The sequence below is a fragment of the Ochotona curzoniae genome, unplaced genomic scaffold, assembly GCF_017591425.1.
Source record: "Ochotona curzoniae isolate NIBS_2020 unplaced genomic scaffold, NIBS_Ocur_1.0 contig_2210, whole genome shotgun sequence".
NCBI classification, from domain to species: Eukaryota; Metazoa; Chordata; class Mammalia; order Lagomorpha; family Ochotonidae; genus Ochotona; species Ochotona curzoniae.
The window spans coordinates 48,218,764-48,238,768 of record NW_024465369.1 but is presented as its reverse complement, the minus strand read 5'-3'; the positions used below and the strand labels follow the sequence as shown (position 1 = coordinate 48,238,768).

At 39.0% G+C, this 20,005-nt stretch overlaps 1 protein-coding gene across 6 annotated transcripts in view; it reads left to right on the top strand.

Annotated features, from left to right (window-relative positions):
• Positions 1–20,005, top strand: part of STAT4 (signal transducer and activator of transcription 4) — a 102,065-nt gene that overhangs the window by 69,035 nt on the left and 13,025 nt on the right. For 3 of the 6 annotated variants that reach the window (XM_040971891.1, XM_040971890.1, XM_040971895.1), the window contains 8 exons: positions 1,531–1,682; positions 3,777–3,935; positions 4,572–4,664; positions 7,592–7,651; positions 7,943–7,960; positions 8,049–8,142; positions 9,958–10,002; positions 13,010–13,084. In XM_040971891.1, the coding sequence (XP_040827825.1) occupies positions 1,531–1,682; positions 3,777–3,935; positions 4,572–4,664; positions 7,592–7,651; positions 7,943–7,960; positions 8,049–8,142; positions 9,958–10,002; positions 13,010–13,084 (696 nt within the window). Of the gene's footprint in view, positions 1–1,530; positions 1,683–3,776; positions 3,936–4,571; positions 4,665–6,471; positions 6,476–7,591; positions 7,652–7,942; positions 7,961–8,048; positions 8,143–9,957; positions 10,003–13,009; positions 13,085–20,005 lie in introns of all 6 variants that reach the window. The other 3 variants (XR_005883022.1, XM_040971892.1, XM_040971893.1) reach the window with 2 other exon arrangements.

Sequence of the window (20,005 nt, the reverse complement as noted above, 5' to 3'; positions counted from 1 at the left end):
GGCTGCCGTGCCCAACCAATACATGCGAGAGCCTGTGGGAAGGGTGCGTACTCAGTAGGGGCCTGTGGGGGATTCCCCTGCTGGGCCACTACTTCCACTGGTGAGCATGAGAGCTGGGAATGGGAGCAGACCAGGCTGAGCAGGGCTAACACCTGCTGGTCTGCATGTGAGCTGGATTGGGGGAAAGCCAGGCTGTCCTGACTGTACCTACTGGCGCATATATAAGCCAGAGTGGATGTGGGTTGGTTGGGCTTTGCTACAGCATCATCTGGCAGATGCTGGCATGGGGGCAAATTCTCTCAAGCTAAACTACAGAACCACATGGAAAGTGCAAGATCTGGGAGTGGAAGTGGGCCCATTAGGGAAAGAGTGGGCACCCACTGGCATGAATGGAGACTGGATAATGAGGTTGGTTGGGTTGAACTAGGCTTCAATGGCCATTGACATCTATTAAAGCTGAATGGGATATGGGACAGACTGGATAGACTGTTACACATACTGGTAAGCTCGTGAACCAGGGCAGGGGGTGGGTCTAGCTGGGAGTTATTGGGGATTGCTCTGACTAGGCTGCAGCCCCTACTAGTTTACGTGAAAGACAAGTGTGTGATGGGCAGAATCAGGCTGGGTTGCAACAACCATTGGTTTGCATTGAGGAGAGGGTTGGAGACAGAACTGACTCAGCAATTGCAACCTACAGTGTGTACATAAGCTGATTTGAGCGACAGACTGGGCCGGAACCTTTATTAGCAAGCACAGACAATTATCAGATCTGGGATCACCTCAGATGAGGTTTCTTTGGGAATCCTCCCAACTGAACCACTGGACTCAAAACTTCAACCATGGAGAGAATTGTAGGTTCTACGGTCTGGCTGTGGAGTGCATGTGTCAGAGCTGGGCCTCCTCAGTGGCTTAGATGGAACAATGGACAGCATATCAGATGCACATTGAGGCTATGGCAGTACATTGGACCCTGCAGGGACACTTGGTACCATAACAGAGGATGGAAGGCAGAACATATTGATCCACTACCCCAGCCAAGCGTTGACAGTGAATACCTGGGCAAATGGAGACTTCAGTTGGATTATGTCAGTCAGTGAATTCTCGAGAGATTTCATCGTGATTGGAGTGGCAAGATTGGCAACTGTTGAATTATCAAAAACACTTGAGCAGGACCCTCGGACCATGCCCCACATCAGGGACCCTGGGATGGTTGGGAGGCTGAGTGGCTTCTCCCTTATCTTCCCCTACCCCAAGTTACAGGAAGGAAAAAAGGAAAATAAAGACAATGTGGAAACAATGGTCTCATCCACTTTCCTGTAGCCCTTGACCCTTTGCACCCTAATCAACTATGTAAAAATCATTAAAAGATAATTTTTAAAAAAGAGACATTGCTAGGGAATACAGAAACTAGTATTTTGTATAATGGTCAAAATCTTAACCAGCATCTATCACCCAGATTCAGTTGTTTTAGATGTCAAGCTGCTGCTTCTTTTCTTCAGCAACTGTCTTCAGTAGTCATCTTGTTTTCAGGAAGCCCTCAGTAAGATGACCCAAATAGTGAATGAAACAGATTTGCTAATGAACAACATGCTCATAGAGGAGCTGCAGGACTGGAAGCGGAGGCAGCAAATCGCCTGCATTGGAGGACCACTCCATAATGGGCTCGACCAGCTTCAAAACTGGTAAGACAAAGTGCCTGGAGTTTCTAGTGAAAACCACAGGAAATACAAAACTTCAGTGTTGCTCAGCCAGAGAAGGCAGCCTCAAACCAGAATGTCAGGTGTAGAGCTTATTAATGGCTTGTTAGTGGCTAGGAACTCTGTAGTTCAAAATATAGATATTTGTGTTCTTGGTTTTCACTTTTCTGGGGCAGAGGAATGAAGCATCTATGGAGTCACTTATTTTTCTCTAGAGATGTTAATTTTAAAAGACCCAAGTCCAGTTTTGCAATCAGTTATATACTTTCTTTAATGACACACAACACATAATTAGCTTCAAAAATATCTAAATATCTAAACTTTTAGAAGTATGTGACTTAAGAGCTCAGAGTTAAATATAAGTTTTGTGTCTTCAACAAAGCAATTTATTTTGCTAAGGATGTTTTTTAAGGGATATACAATTTCAGTAAGATAGGAGGGGTAAGTTCAAGAAATCTGTTGTACATCATGATAACTAGTTAATAACAGTACAATCATAGTTGAATATTACTAAGCAATCAGTATTTAAATATTATTATCACACACAAAATAAGTATGTGAGGTAATGCATGTTATTTGGATTACATAAATCCAATCCACAATTTATAAGTAACTAACAGCATCACATTGCATACCATAGATGTATAAAATTTGCATTTGTTGATTACAAAATAAATTTTAAAAATCTGTAACACAGCACAGACTTCCATATCTATTGACACACATGTAATTAAATGTTGGCATTATCTTTTGCATTAGGAGATGGAGTTTTCTATTATGCATGCAAGATAAATCTGATTAAAATAATAACTAGGAAATAGAAGGAAAATGTTCAATTAAAATTTGAAATTGCTTTCTTTTTTTAAGATTTGTTTTTATTAGAAAATCATATATACAGAGAGGAGGAGAGACAGAGAGGAAGATCTTCTGTCTGATGATTCACTCCCCAAGTAGTCACAACGGCCAAAGCTGAACCCATCTGAAGCCAGGAGCCCAGAGCCTCTTCCGGGTCTCCCACGTGGGTGAGGGTCCCAAGGCTTTGGGCCTCCCTCAACTGCTTTCCCAGGCCACAAGCAGGAAGCTGGATAGGAAGTGGGTCTGCCAGGATTAGAACCGACACCAATATGGGATCCCCGTATGCAAGGCGAGGACTTTAGCCACTAGGCTTCCACCCGGCCCCCTGAAATTGCTTTCTAAATAGCACAGCTCAATCTAAAGGAAGTATATAATACATTGAGACTCTCTCAACAAAAGTTCAGCCCTAAACAGCCTGTTTCTCAAGCAAAGTAAGGAGTTAGGCTCACTTTAAAACATGCTGATTATCTAGTCACATTGTACTTTGCTATCATGACAGCAAGATAATTAAAAAAAGAGAGAAATAAAGTATTCAGATGAGAAATAAGAATTGGACAGCTATTTGGGCAATTTTAAATGCAGGCTACTTTAATTAGGAAAAGTTGCTCTGGGACCAGGTGGACCTCTCAAGTCTGAAGGGACTTTCCACCTCCCTTGTCATTGGAGGCCCCTGCCAGGTACATTTTTAATCCTCTTTTTCTGGAATTTCTGAGTCTCTAGTGCCCACCTTCGTATCTGAAGCGAGAGAACCAGGTAGTGAGTTAAACTCCAAGCACATATTTCTCACATACTTCTCTCCAGAGAGAGACATGCTGACCAGTTTTGGTCAATCCTTAGGACTTTTATAAACTTGTCAAAGAAGTCAATTTCTTAGAGAAGAAATTGTTCTTAGAGAAGCATTCTTAATCTCATGTATGTTACAGTCTTCAGTTTGTTCTTTGTTTGCCCTTTAGTGAGTGCCACTTTCTTAGGATAGTGAGGCTTAGAAAGTTCAGGAAATTACAAAATTTGTTTCCAGGTGCTAACAAAATGTCATAAATGATGTCTGTAATAGAAGGTATGTGTGTCTGATGCCTATTTTGACAAAAATGGATTAGGAAAATAAACACTAACTCATTTAATTAGTAAGAGTTCAATTACTATTTATTAAGCATAATCAATTTTAAAATGCTTGTCTGTTAAGTGAAAAAATACTATCTCCACATTTCATTTGCTGTTCAATAGCTTTACACTATTGGCAGAAAGTCTGTTCCAACTCAGAAGGCAATTGGAGAAATTAGAGGAACAATCTACAAAAATGACATATGAAGGTGATCCTGTCCCGGTACAAAGGACACACCTGCTAGAAAGAGTCACCTTCTTGATCTACAACCTTTTTAAGAAGTAAGTAACATGTTATCCATTAAAAATACTCATTGCAGCCTCACTTCTGCTGACCTGTATCACCTCCCAGCCCAGGGATTGGATGTGTAGATGGAAAAGTGGCAGGGAAGTATCAAAGAGTAAAGGTCAAGAAGTGAACAGTCTCAGAAGTTCCAGCAGCCACGTTTCTGCTCCTCACTACTTGTTTAACACTTCCACCACTCATGAGTAAAGTTACATCATTCAGTTACAACCATCTTTCACATTTAAGAACAAATTTCGGGGATTTCTTTGTAACTGCATTTCTCAGATGTATTTTTGTGTGTGCTTAGGTGCTCATCTAAAAGGGAAAAGTAGTCATTTATACCAGAAATGCAAATATTTAGACCAAAATTGGCATGAAATTTATCTCCATTTCATATCATAGGTGATTCAAGTATAACAATCATTTTCTACTGTTACTTAGGGACAGTGTTTAGTCATTTCCCTATCTCATGGCGATTATTTAAGAGAAGTCATTAGAATGATGTGGATTTAATGGAGGTTTGAAACCCTTTGAAGTGTAGAAAATGTGGACTTCCGGAGAGGAAAGCATCCTGTTCATCTGTGAATCCCATCTGTGCTTTCAAATGACACGTTTCTTTCCTTTTCATCTAGCTCATTTGTGGTTGAGCGACAGCCGTGCATGCCCACCCACCCTCAGCGGCCGATGGTCCTTAAAACCCTCATTCAGTTCACTGTGAAACTCAGGTAGGTCAGAGGGGCTCTGTGGTCTCATGGGTTTGTGGAGCAGCAGCTGTGGTGTAACCAGACATCCCGTCTCCTTGGGCTTTACGTTCAGGTGGTCAGTGTTGACTACCTAGCACTGAGCTTGTTTAGACACCTACAGTATGAAGGCAGGAGCCCTGCTTGTCAGGAGCAAGAGTTTGCAGGGTATGAAGAAGATGTGAGGGGTGTCTGCACAGGGTATGGGATCATTGTATCAGGCACAAGATATAAATAAAGTGCAGCACAGGCTGATTTGGGAGGCGGCTGGAGACACTGGTGATGGAGAAGTGCTGCAAGAGAGAGACAACAGAAATTGTGGCATGCTGAGTCTGTTTTGTGACAGTATGAAAGGGGGACAAATAGATTGGAGAACACAGATTAGGACAGATCATGAAGATTTTGGGTATCATCTCCAGAAAATAGGCTGGCACATCTTCGTGCCACTAGTTAACTGCCTGCTTGTATTTACCAAAGAAATTTCCAAGGCTGCAATTTTCAGTAGCTCTTTACTAGGTACCAGATTTAAAGATATATGACTATTATGTTCTAGCTGCTTTGTTTTTTTCTGTGCATTGATTTTTTTCAATAACATGAGCAATCAAGCTTTCCCTAATGGCATTTGTAACAATGAGCTTAAGTTCTTATTTCTGAAGATGTCCATTGTGCCTCAAATCCAAAGGTCTGAAGCTTTAAGCTATTGATCACTAACTCACCTCTGGAAACCAAAACCACAGGTGAATACAACAAGAAGTGCTGATGTTATGCTAGAGCGCATTTTAGGGTCCTGTGATAAGGACCCGAGCTCACGCAGTACTACTGGAACTCCATTTGAAAGTGAAGGTATTTCTTTTTCAGTTTACATTTCAAAGATCCTAATTAAAATGTTTAATCAGATTTGTGTGAGTTTAGCACCAAGACTTAAGCATTGAAACCAAAAAGCAGAAGCCATTTTTATTTTTAAAATTTCTTTCTTCTCCAAGTTTCTTTCCTCGTGCCCACATGGCTGTATAACTTAGCAACAGAAACAACAAAGAGAAACGGAGTAGACAGATGGTTGACATCCCACTTTTCGTAGAGACTTTCCTGTAGATGATACAGTAAGGTTCAGATGCTCTCTGACACTAAAGGGAGAGCTCAGTAGGGACCACTCAGCAGAAGCTTCCCAGTGGACAAGTCTCTGGCTCATTAACCCCTTCTATACTTTTGGCACTAACAGCCTTTATTGTCTAGTTTAGAGTCTGGCTTACTCTTCCACATGACTGATGGGTCTCCGTCCTTCATCTCTGATCTCTGTTCCCCACTGTTGTGATAGATGATCCTTTTATAGAGTAGTCACTGTTTCCCCTAAAACTCCTCTCTATCAAAGCATCGCGTGCACTTACTTCAAGGAAAGAGTGATGCAGCATGGTGGCTTAACAGGCTAATCTTATTAAGCCACCATCCTCTATGGATGCTGGTTCATGTCCCAGCTGCTCCACCTCCAATCCTTGTACCTGCTTATGGCCTTCTCAGTAAAAGCAGTAGAGGATGAACCAAGTTCATGGACCCCCTATATCTGTGTAGGAGACCCAGAAGAAGTTCCTGGCTCCTGGTTTCTGGACCAGACTAGCTCTCTGACCGTTGTGGCTATTTAGGGAGTAAACCAGTGCATGGAAGATCTCTATCTCTTTTCTTCTGTTGCTACAGCTGCTGCTGCAACTTCTCCCTGTAACTCTGCCTTCCAAATAAAAAATAAATATTTTCTTAAAGAAACAAATTGTTATTCTGAAGTTTAATCACTTGTTTGAAGTTTGGTCTTTTTTAAAATTATGAACATTTTTTGCTGCTACTTAATGATAAGGTTTTAAAGGTTACAATGTATTTGAACTGAGATTTTTCACATTCTACAGCAAGGACTGGCGTTTCTCAGTATAATCACCATAAAATCACCAATATTAAAATATTTAGTTGTGCTAAGTTCACAAATAGATTTTTTAATAGTATAAGGATAAAATTTAGCCATAATAATAGAAAATTGGGAAAATATTACTTCTATTTATAGATTTCATTCAAATTAGATATTTAACGTATATATTATATATGTATGAATTGTATATGTGAGAGAAACATGTGTATATTTTATCTACATATGTGTATAGGTATATACATCATTTATGTATATGTTGTGTGTGTGTATATATATAATGTATATTGTGTACACAATATGTACATGCATATTCCTAACCTGGCTTGTGTACAAGGGTGCTTTGAAAATTCATGGAAAAGCAAAGTTAAAAGATAAATTTTATTTGGGTACAAAAAATGAATATAATTACTGCATGATTTTTTTTCTTTGATAATGCACATATTCTAAGAACTTTTTAAAAAGGTTATTTTATTTTCAAGGAGTTACAGAGAGAGAAATGGAAAGAGACATCTTGCATTTCCAAGTTCGATTCCTATTTGGCCGGCAGGAGACAGGAGTTTCATTAGGATCTCCCACTTGATTGGCAGTGGCCCCAACACATGAGCATCATTGCTTCTTTTCCCAGGCCCTTAGCGGGGAGCTGGATCGGAAGTGGGGCATGTGGGACACTGGCATCACAAGCAGCAGCTTTACCTGCCACGCCACAGTGCCAGCCCCTCTGTGAATGGCGATTCCTCTGTTTGACACACATCAGCTGGAGCAATATGGAGGCACTTTCCAAATGTTTTCCCAATAATGATAGCAAGTGGCTGAAGTCAGCATTGAGAAACATGGCAAACAAAAAGGGAATTGTACATTTTTAAAACACATTGACGTGTAACTGGAGATAACAGAAGCTTTCTGTGTGTGTACTGCCATGAACATATAAAAATGTATGCTTCAATATGAAAACAATGAATATATTTATATTTATGTTTTATTATTTATTGATGTCTCTTTATAGACTGCTGATAAAATTGCCAGAACTAAACTATCAGGTAAAAGTGAAAGCATCAATAGACAAGTAAGTTTTCTAATTTCATTTTGAGAAGTGAAAATGTAAAAGGTTTTAAATGAATTGTCCTTATTTCCCAGGATGATTTCAAACTTTTAAACTTACTGTTCTGATGTTCCATGTCAGTGCACTTCAAATATTTGGTTTTAAAGTTAATTTACAAGAGCCTAATCAAGACATGATGTTAAAAGCTTTACTATAAAGGCTTGGAATTGTGTATACTATCCTTGAAAATACCATAGAATACTTTTCCTAGAGCTAATACACACCAAATTTTAAAGAGTATTTTTGGTTTTACAGGAATGTTTCAACTCTAAGGTAAGGTACTTTAAGTTTGTAGAGCTTTTTGCTTTCCTTGTCAAAACTGTACCTGTGACCATGTAAACAGCTAAGATTTCCTCTCTAGCAATCGAAGATTTGTCCTTTGTGGAACTCACGTCAAAGCCATGTCCATTGAAGAATCCTCCAATGGGAGTCTCTCAGTAGAATTTCGACATTTGGTAAGTTTGACAATAAAAAAAATCACACTGGTTTCTCCTCCTTCTGCCCAGACTGGATACATCTTTTTCAGTTAGCCTTATAATCCAATGTATTTTATTTGTCAGTATTTCCTACATGAGATCAAGGACCATTTCAGCAATAAAATATGTCATCTATGAAAAACAAAAATGGTACACATCACACTGAACTCAGGAGCTGCGACTTCACAATGATGGTGTGGTATCTAGGACACAAAATAGCTGCTCAATATATTTTTATGATACTGACATAGTTAATTCATCTCATGTTGGATCAGCATTCCTGGTTTCATTTGCCAAATCTCCCCAAGGAGTGATAGCTAATAGCAACATATGTAACTGACAGCGTTTCTCATTTCAAGAGGACAGCAGGAAACAGGCTGTTCCAGAGTAGGGCAATTGTGCGGTTTGCTTTGACATGTCTAGAAAGCTCTGACCCAGCCTCCTCCTCTTGCTTCTTGGTTTTACCACTTCCTTTTGACCTAGAGTTCTTTTCCTGTCTTTTTTCTATTTCTTTGCATAGTTCTTAGATTCTGAAAGACCTTATTGCTATTCTTGCCAGAAACAAGTTACTTCTCTGGATTATTGATTTAACAAGTACCTCACCTGAATCTTGGGGCACCACTGAATCAGCCTCAAAAGATCCACTAAGATAAAATTTCCCCAGTTAACTAAGAGATACCTGCATACATAAATTTATGCTAGTTTTGGATTTGTGTGAGTTTCAGTATTGAAGAGCACAGTTTTTAATTGAATCCCTCTTGTTTGAGACTACTAAATAAATAAAATGTAATAGAGAGTCATGACTTTGTAAGTAGCACTCTTTGGTTAAGCTCATTTCCCATCCTCAACAAACTTTTTCAAATATGGGCAAAGTTTGACAAATAAGCAGTAAGAGCTCTTAACTTGGAGGTGTCTTTCTTATCCCAAAAAAGTCACATGCATAAGGAAGGGACAGGGAACATATCAAAAATGTGTTAGGTTTCTATTTCAGATGCTATGGGATATAAAATAATAAGACCTTAGTTTTCAATTCTACTCACTTTCTGTAAAGCACTTTGACATTTATTATCTTATGCATAATAATAATTGATTTTTCATACAAAAATAGATAAAGTAGAAGCAATTTTTCAATGATTAAAAATCACCTTATTACCAACACCCTGATATAATGCATTTAGCAACCTTAGTTTTATGGTTTAGAGATTTTAAAAAATAAAATATGTACATATGAGTATATTTCATAGTATGATCAAATGGTACACAATATATATGATTTGCTCTATTTTCCATTCGGTAATCTGTATCCTAAAAATTCTTGTGGCAGTAAATCTTTCACTATAATGCCACTCAGTAACTTATTTTGCCAAAGGACACATTGCCTGAATTTATTTCCCATGTCCTCCGGTTGGACTCAGTTTTGTAGAGTCTTAGAATCACACTGGCCACAGGTTGGCTAAAATAATGCCGTCCAGGCACAAATGAGTTTTGAATAGGTTCCAAAAGATCCCAGCATGGTTTTCTTTTCCCAAATGTTGGCTGAAAAAGCAGTGATAATGGTATGCCAACTTGCTCACTTATCTAACTGGGAGTTTCTAAAGTCTCATTCTGTGAAGTGAAGCCGGAAACTCCTATCTGCTGAATGTAGACAGTCGGGCCAGGTTTCAGTGAGTTACAGGTGGAGTTCCTGTCCTGGAAGTAACCACAGATAGCAAAATGGTGGCCAGTAGGTGTGCTCACCTAGATGTGTGGCCGACAGTGCTCCTCCATCTAAACATTATTGTTTCTTATTCACAGCAACCAAAGGAAATGAAGTCCAGTGCTGGAAGTAAAGGAAATGAGGTAGGTAATATATTTCCTAGACAATTTTTCTAAGAAATAATCATATTTTAGTTTTACTAATCTCTTAAACAGCTTGATTTATTTAAAATTCAACCGTGCTTTTCTGATTAGAAACATAAAGATCAAAAACCACAGACGATAAGGGGGGACATTTAAAGGTCAAAAAACACATAGGATGGCACTTTACAAAGAAAACCACTGTTAGCAGTTTGTTATGCATTGTTCCAGTCTTTGTGTTATTTTTTAAAAAGACTTTATTTCATAGCCTACTTTTTTCCCAAAGCAATGCATGACTGAACAGCTTTCCACAAATTTAAATACTCTTGAAGAACACAATTTAAATTGACCACATTAAATTGCATTTTAGAGGTATCTTGTAATTTCTTTAATCAGTTCTCTATTATTACAAAGTATCTTAAAATCACTTCTGTTCCCACTGAGATAAGGTAATGATCAAAAATCATGACACATTATGTGAAAATCGTTAAGTTAGAAAAAAAAGCTTATTACTTTGTGGTGTCAATTTCTTTGCCCTTTAAGGTTTGTGTTTCACCTGATGGATTGAATAAAAAAATCAACTGATTTAGTTCACGCACTTTCATTCATGTCCATGTGCAATGGAATGATCAAATCCTCTTTTGCAAATGACCTTGGAGTCCTTTGTGGAGTTGTCATGGAAACTAGGGCATATATTTGTATTTATGATCTGTGTATTTGAGTTTATGCTCTGAAAGTGACTAAATATGCTCTGATGGAGAATACTGGTGAGTTTTTGTTCCTTGATCAGAATAGGAACACCTGACACATGCTGCCTGAATATGTGAGATGACCAATGTAACAGTTAAAAAGCAGTAACTCTTACTGCTTGTATGCTTTGTGCAGATCCAAGCTCCTGTGAGGAAGACATTTGTAGTCACAGCTTTTTATGAGAAATATATTTAAGTATTTAGAAGACAACATTTTATAAATCAAGCATCCACTAATATCCTTTCTTATCACGATCTTGAAACCACAAACATCTATCACAAAAACTTCAGGCCCTACCACATTCCCTTCCTCAAATTATGGCCTTATTTATATAAGAGATCAGTTAAAGATCAGTTGTCGGATACCACAGCCCCACCGGTGATGGGTTCATTCCAGTTCCAAGGGCTGACGCTGTCCTAAGCAGATCTCTGCAATAAGATTTTTAATTTAAGGACACTCTAGTAAATCAGTGGGAGAGATTCTTTCCATCATGGAGAAGCCTGTACAGGTTTTCTGAACTTCCTAGTTTAGTACATTGCAAATAAAAACCCATTATACTTATCTCACTATAGAATTTTGACCAGCTATTTCCTACAACTTCCAACCTTGAATTTTATTTCTATGTCTGAACAAAGCATGATTATTCTGTGGTTCCCTTAAGCAGAATCACTTAAAATGGAAATAAATCTTAAGAGCTCAGCTCTATCAGGGCATTGTCATTTTTACAACAGCAAAATCCAAGTTTTCACTTGATTTCCCCAGCAACAGAAATCGAAGTAAATCACACTCTACTGTATACTGTCTCATTAACACTATCTACTTATACTGCCTTAAATTTATTTCCTCTTATTTTCCAGTTAATAACAAAATCGTATGGTCACATCAGAATGATTTTATTTCTTCCCCTACTCTTTTTCCAGGTTGGCTAAATCAGGTCAATTTTATTTTCAGGTATTCCTTGAGCTCCCCCTGTTGACAAACTTTTAGTATGACTTTTCAGACAAACCCAGGCAAGAATCTTGTGTCCAATATAGGAACAATTGACCAAGTCACTAAGTGTGTGAATGCAACTTTTTGTTGTTGTTGTCATTGTTTTCATTTCATACCTGTTGTTGAGTTTGTTTTGTGACTTCTCATTTAAGGGAATGTATAATGATGGCATAGTACAGACTATCATATCTAGATATGAAGATACAATGCAATATGCATCCCTGCTTCCACATCAAAGATGGACTCCCAATGAAACTGTTGGATACATCTAGACAATGGGATGCTGAACTATCTGACTTTGTACTAGCAATGTCAGGGCACACTTAAATAACAGACTCAGGGAATCATGACTCCTTATGAAGGACTATAGTGTTGTAATAATATGGGGAAAATAAGTTGTAATAATATGGGGAAAATAAGTTGGGGGATGGGGCGGTGGGGAGGAAATCCCAAATCCTATGGAATTGTACCATAAAGTTAAAAAATAATAAATAAGTCATGGACTTGGGTAACGATAACTGAGGGAAGACAGTAAAGGAGGGCAGGACAGCTGGTGACAAAATTGAGTTCATAAAACCATAAAGTCAGGGATTGCAGGAACTAATTTCAGGAGAATGAGAAACTAGAATGTATTAACCTCATTTTCAAATTCCAGAAATTTGCTGCTGTTCACAGCCTGCAAGGAGCATGTTTAATAAATTCTCATTTGATATGTTTAGGGTGTCTCAGGCCCTAACCTCGATTTGTGTAATTCCTGAGACAACACTAGAAAGGCTGTTATTAGTCAGATATTTCAGTTTAAGAGACTGAGGCCCTGGCTGGCCACATAACAGCTGGTGGTGGGAATGGGGTCATGCCGTGGTAGTCTGGATCCCACGTGCCCGCTCCTGGCTACCATGCTATGCTGCCTATAAGGGCCACAAATCTTTCCTGAATAGAGTCTGAGAGGTTATTTCTCCTCCTTGACCCCCTACCATTTTATCCCACCCCATCTATCTCCCAAAATGTCCACACTTGACTAGTAGCTTAGAAATCGGACTTTCATGCCAGAATCCCCACACATGTGAGAAGGGGTTTAAATACTTCCTTGGAAATATTGAGTGCTCACTTGACTGTCTTCCTTTGCTTCTCTCCTGTGCTTTGAGGGGGTCACTGAGTTGGGCTCATGCCTCTTGTAAGCAGATTGCCCTGGCTGCAGCCCACTTATCCACTCTTAACACCCAGCTGCCTTACCCATAGAGTGGTGCTGATGTCACTCTACACTTTCTAGGGTTGTTGTACCGCACCAAGTGAGAGGATGCATGCAGATGTTTGCAGCAGCTCTTACGGACCAGCCTTCCCTATTGTACGTAGTCTGTGGGAAGTGGGTATTACACTCGGAAACTGGCTTTAGAAAGTGACAAGTGATTCAAGACAACTGCTGATGCTCATTCTCCTCTGCCCACATGCTCAATTCTTGATCCTTTTTGAGGGACCTAGGACAACTAGCTTTTCTAGTTCCAGATCTCTGAGACCTCAGACCATCATTTATGTATGCCCTTTTATGGAATCCATAGAATCTCTGCTATCTCCCCACCATACGATACACACACAGCTTTGGCTTTCTCAGTTCCGCTATTATGGTCATAGGAGTTTGGGTGGAATAGTTACCAAATGATTGCAAACATACCAGCATGTCATAAATGATAGTTTCCCCTTAAGAGTACCATTTCAAACTGCCTTAGATTTCCAGCATCCTGTGACTGACTTTGAGATTACCCAAAAGAGATGACCTTTAGGAATGGGGAAGAGAGGAAGTTACACAAAACCCATCCTGTTCTCGTAAGATCCATAAAGACCCGCAAAGTGCTTTGGGAATAACCTCAGCATTAGGGGTTGGTGAAACATAGAACTCTGGCCCCTTACTCTGTCTATGTCAGATTTGTTTTATGTACTTAAGAAATGGGAAACTGGATGGGAAATGTACCTGCAAGAATGTGCTCCAGGCTTAGAAATAATTTAAAGTCCATCAGATCAGACAATTTCTGAAGCTCCTCAAACAAAGATTTCACAATCCCCTCCAGAAACACACATGGCAGGCTTTCAATGTTTTTAAAATAAGTTTTAAAGAATTTGCTTTGAAATTTTTCTATACCCCTTGCCAAACCTATAAAACAGTGTCACAAAATCAACATTAGCAACCACTGCATCTTTCTTCCACTTTGGTCCCTCCCTCAGAACAATCCCAGTAGCCTGTCTGGAGAGCTATCATTCTCTCGCTGTAGAGTCAACTTCCTTGGGAAGGCACCTTGCCCTGGGGGTCCTTATCTGGGCAGGAGCAGGCTCTACAGAGTGATTATTTAAGTGGGAAAACTCTTTGAAAAGGGAAGCTGCAACTGCAGCCATCCAGGTTTGTTCTGTGTCAGTGGGCTTTCACTGATAAATGACGGCTTTAGCCACCGACTGAGGTGTTAGGTAATTTTGTTTATGTGGTGGAAAGTCATGCAGCACAAAGAAGCTATTAGTGAAGCCTGGGTGACTTGATTTTCATTTAACAAAATAGCCAAACAGATGTTCTTTCAAGGTTCAGTGTTTTCAAACACAGACACACTACTCACACTCCAACTAGCTCCAAAATTCTCACAGACACCTTCTGAATTCACTTTAGGAGTTACAATACTTTTTAATAGGAAAAATCAGTGCAAGAATATCACCACAAATAGGCTTGTTAGAATGCCACATCAGTCATACTGAAGTTTTTTTTTATATGCTAAGTACAGTTGTCATTTCACAATTTTTTCTGACTAAAGACTGTCTTTCATGTTTCTGTACCATTTCCCCTCTTCACATTGCTTCACAGCATCCCGCCCAATGACCGCCACAGAGTATGTGCTCCATAGATATTCATTAGATGAACAGATTATTTTCATTGTTTTCTATTCCACTTATTTTTTTCATGTGCAGCATTATCATAAATTATAGCTTGCTGTGAAACGAGCAAGAAACTTGGATGAGAATCATCTTTATCCCTGTCATGCTTTTACTTATTGGAGGTTTGCTTTCAAGAGCTAAAGTTATTTGCTCCTATATTTTAAGTTTCCCAGCTGTCTGCTTAGGCACTGAAAAGAGGGGGGGAAATAATATAGCGGTATCTGAACCTTTTATTGGGATATATATTTTTTTTCCAGATGAAGACCCAGTCTAGTTATTTAGCTATTTTTCCAGTTTCTTAGCAGATTGTCCAGGTGCAATCCAGTCAATGCAGTTATAATATTCAGTATCACATTATATATATATATATGTGTGTGTGTGTGTATATATATATATATATATATATCTGTCTCTCCTCTCTGTATATCTGCCTTTCCAATAAAAAATAAATAAATAAATCTTTAAATAAAGAATGTGTTAAGTAGTAAGTAGAAAAGTCATTATTCCTCAATATTATAGACAGTGGTTATAAATAATAATCAAATCTCAGAGTATTACTTTTTCTCATATATGTTTTTTTTCTTTGTGTATTAGTTATCAAAAATCCAGAAAAACATATTTGTCCTTTTGAGGATCAACTTTTTTTTAAAGATGTATTTATTTATTGGAAAATCAGATATACAGAGAGGAGGAGAGACAGAGAGGAAGATCTTCCATCCGATGATTCACTCCCCAAGTGACCGCAACGGCCAATGCTATGCTGATCCAAAGCCAGGATCCAAGAACTTCTTCCAGGTATCCCACACGGGTGCAGGGTCCCCAAGCTTTGGGCTGTCCTCAACTGCTTTCCCGGGCCACAAGCAGGGAGCTGGATGGGAAGTGGAGCTGCCGGGATTAGAACCAGCGCCCATATGGGATCCCGGCGCGTTCAAGGCGAGGACTTTAGCTGCTAGGCCACACCGCCGGGCCCGAGGATCAACTTATTTGACCAAGCAAAATGCTTTCCAATTACATTTTTTGTTGCAAAATACAGGATTTCCTTCTTTTTAAAAGCTAAGTAATATTCCATTGTGTGTATAAATCACAATTTCTTTATCCAATCATCATTTGATGGACACATCTGGATTGATTCCATATTTTTGCAATTGTGGGTTATGCTGCTACAAACATGAGGGGGTTTAGGGAATTCATATGCTGATTTAATGTCTTGGGATTAATTTGCAAAGGGTGGAACTACCAGGTCATATAGTAAATCTGTTTTTAGGTTTCTGAGGACTCTCCATACTGTGGAATGATTGTGCTAGTTTATATTCCCACCAACAGTGGATTAGGATGCCTTTCCCCCCATGTTCTTGTCATTTGTTAAGTTTTTATTTTTGGATCATAGTTATTCTAACTGAAGCAATGTGAAATCTCATCATAATTTTTATTTGCATTTCCCTGATAGCTAGTGATCTTGAGAATTGTCAGTTAGCCATTTGTATTTGTATTTCCTCCTTTTAAAAATCTATATTCATACTCTTGGCCCCTTTCTTAATTGGATTGCTATTTTATTGTTGAGTTTCTTGAGATATTTTTCTATACAGGATATTAATCCTTTATCAGATGCACAATTTGCAGATCGTTTCTCCTACTTTGTCAGTTTCTGCTTCGCCTTTTTTAGTGTTTCTTTTGCAGTCTGGAAGCATCTTAATGTTATGTATTCCTGTTTGTCTATTTGTGCCTTTATTGCCTGTGCATCTGAGGTCTTCTCTAAGAAGTCTTTGACTATGCCAGGGTTTTGCAGTTTTCTCCTATATTTTCCTCTAGTAATTTGATTGTTTCAAGTCTTAGATCCCCAATCCACTGTGAGTTGATTTTTGGATATGCTTTAAGACTCCTGTCTTATTTTGTACATTTTCCTGTGTAGTTTTGATTTTCCACCACCATTTGTGAAAGAAATTGTCCTTTCCCCAGGGAGTGATTTTAGCTCATTTGTCAAAGATTAGTTGTTTGTACAGGCATAGATTGATGACTGGGACCTGTATTCTGTTTCATCGGTCAACATGTTTGTTCTTGTGCCAGCACCAATCTGTTCTGATTATAATTGCCCTGCAATATGTCTTAAAATCTGATGTTGTGATGATTCCAGCTTTATTTGCATTGCTTAGGATTGCTTTAGCTATTCAGGGTCTTTTCTGATTTTGTATGAATTTTAACATCATTTTTTTTCCAGATCTGAGAAAGAGTACCTGGCATTTTGATTGAGATCATATTGAATCTATAAATTGCTCTGGGCAGTATGAAAATTTTGATTATATTAATTCTCCCAATGCGTGAACATTGAACATTTTTCTGCCTCCTTTTTCTTTCCATGATTTTTTTTAAAAAAAACATTTTATTTCTTATGATGTTTATATAATTGGCCAGGGTAGGAAGGGTCAAGACTAAGGGAGAGAGGGTAAGAACGTTGTTTCCAATTTTTCCCTTTCTTCCACCTGCATCTGAGGGGAGGGGTGAAATTGAGGAGCTGCACCCAGACTCCCAACTGCCCCAGTACCCAGGGATGGGGAATGGCCACCTGATGTCATCCTAGGGTCCCCGATGTGGAGCATGCTCCAAGGGTTCTGCTCAAGTGGTTTTGATAGCTCTGAAATGCTGTCGATTTCACTGAAGCAAGGATGAGAAAATCCTTCCAAGGTCCATTTGTTGACACAGTCCTCCCCAGAATCTCCATTTGGCCAGATAATTGCTGTCAACGCTTGTGTGGGTTAGTTGACCGATTTAGGCTGCTCTCCCTCCTCCGCACCAGACATCCTCTGCAGATCCAGGTGGACTGCCATATCCTCCGTGGGCATTTGTGCATGCTGTCCACTACCTTCGCCACTTAGGAGACCCAGTTCTGACACATGCACTCCACAGTCAGACCTCAGATCCTACATTTCTCTCCTTGGTTGGATTTCTGAGACCAGCAGTTCAGTTGTGGGGATCCCCACAGAAACTTTGTCTGAGGTGATCCTAAACCTGACTCTTGTGTGGGCTTTTGTATGTATATATGAAAGCTATTGATTTTGGTGTGTTAGTTTTCTAAAAAAATATTTATTTTGAAGGACTGAATTAGAGACAGACAAGTCTTCATTCTGTTGGTTCACTCCCCAAATGGCCACAACAGCCAGGACTGGACTAGGCTGAAGCCTGGAGCTGCAAACTTCTGAGTCTCCCACATGGGTATAGGGGCCCAACCACTCAGGCCATCCTCTCCTCTTTTCCAGGCTATTCGCAGGGAGCTGGATTGGAAGTAGTGATAACTCAAACCCATGTTTGATGTCAGTACTCTAGATGTAGATTAACTCACTACACCGTAGTGCTTGCCCATGTGTGTTGATTTCATATCCTTGTACTTTGCCAAATTTTTATGAGTTCCAATCTTAGTGGAGTCCTCTGATTTCCTTTTGTATAGATAGGATATATTACAGAATGGTATTGTCAATACCACCATATTCCCATGGGACTTTGAGCAACTAAAACCTGACTTATGTGAAAGCTATGTGTGAAGGGAGTAGGCTAACCCATCTTTAACCATTTATTAACTTGGTTTTGGGCCCGGTGTGGTAACCTTGTGGCTAAAGTCCTTACCTTGCATGCACCAGGATCCCAAATGAGTGCCAGTTCATATCCTGGTGACTCCTGCTTCTCATCCAGCTCGCTGCTTGTGGCCTGGGAAAGCAGTAGAGGATGACCCAAAGCTTGTGACCCTGGCCCTGCACCCACATGAGAGACCTTGAATCTGGCTCCTCGCTTCAGATTAGCTCAGCTCCGGCCATTTTGGTCACTTGGGGAGTGAACCAGCAGGATCTTCCTGTCTCTCCTCCTCTCTGTATATCTGACTTTCCAATAAAAATAAGTAAAATCTGTTTTAAAAAGGTTTATTAACTTGATTATAATGGCTAAATATTTAGACACATGGTATTGAGTCTCCATCTGTGCAATTGCCTGAGGCATCTCAAATGCTCTCTGTGGGTCTATTTCATCCTGAATTCTATTCAACTCAGTAGCATGTGAAAGGCACCCATTATTGAGCATAAAAGGAAGCTGCAGTCTCTTTCATTGTCCTGGGGTAAGCACTCTGTCCCCCCACCCACAATAGGATAGTGTGAATTTTAGTTTAAAAAAATTTTTTTTGTTATTGTTGCTAGTCAACTTGCTACCTAAACACTTAATCTAATCCTTGACAAAAGAAACAATGCATTTCAGAATTGGGGGAGTTGGGGAAAGTGAACTTGGCTATTTAGTGTGTTGATCTAGCCAAAGGAAGGAGAGGAATTTTTCATTTTCCACTTCTTGCTAGACAACAAACTCCAGGTTCAATACTTTATTGGCAGTAATGTCTTCCCATTGGAATTGTTATTCTTACCATCATGTTAGACTGCGGTTTACTTCTTATATCTTAATTCAAATAGATCTCCCTAAGCTCCCAGATGACCCTCGAATTTTACCCTGAGTTTGAGTTTAAGCACTTCCAGTTCTACTTCACATGTTCCCAGGGTTTATTTTGAAAACTGTTTTATCTTTACACCTCCAAAATTTTTACATCTTTTTTTGTGACTACATGCCATGTGAATCCACCACTTTGAGAATAATTGCCTTCCAAATCCCATGCAGAGTCATTGTTGCAGTGCAAAATCTGATTCCACAAGGCTGGGGATGAAGCCAGAGAGCCCACTTTTCTAACAAGCTTTTAGATGATGATTATTGCTGCTGGTCGCAGGCATAGCGAGGTGTGCTGTAAGATTTCATCAGGGAAAAGTTTCAGTTTTCTCTCCCACTGCTTCCCACTCTCCCCAGAAATGATTTTTTTTTAGTTACAAATACTGATATTCCTTTGTTTTAAAAGCTTTATATATTTAACTCCTAAAATAATTCTAGAAAAGGTTAAGCTAAAATATGCACATTACCTGCAATCTTTATAACATCATAATGTAACACTTTTTGTTTGTTAGTATATTTAACATTACATTACTATGATTATGTATAAAATAGTTAAGAGCTGAGCCACATAGAATAGTATGATAATACTTCCATTCTTCTACCATTTCTCATTTTTCCTGGATTTAATAGTTGCCTTGAGGTTTCTTATTTAACTTATTTTACATACTTGTCACGAAAGAGGCCCCAGACTTTCCATTAAAATTAGGAAAAACTTCATAATACAGTCAAACACCAATCTATGAGTTTCTTTTTCTTGGTAACCTCCCTTTGGAAATCCTCCATGATCTTGCTCCATCATGGCTGGTTGGCCGTTAGTGTAAAATTGTTGTTTTTATTTTCTTTTGAAATTTTATTTCACCATTATCTTAGAGTCCTTGTTCGTTTACAT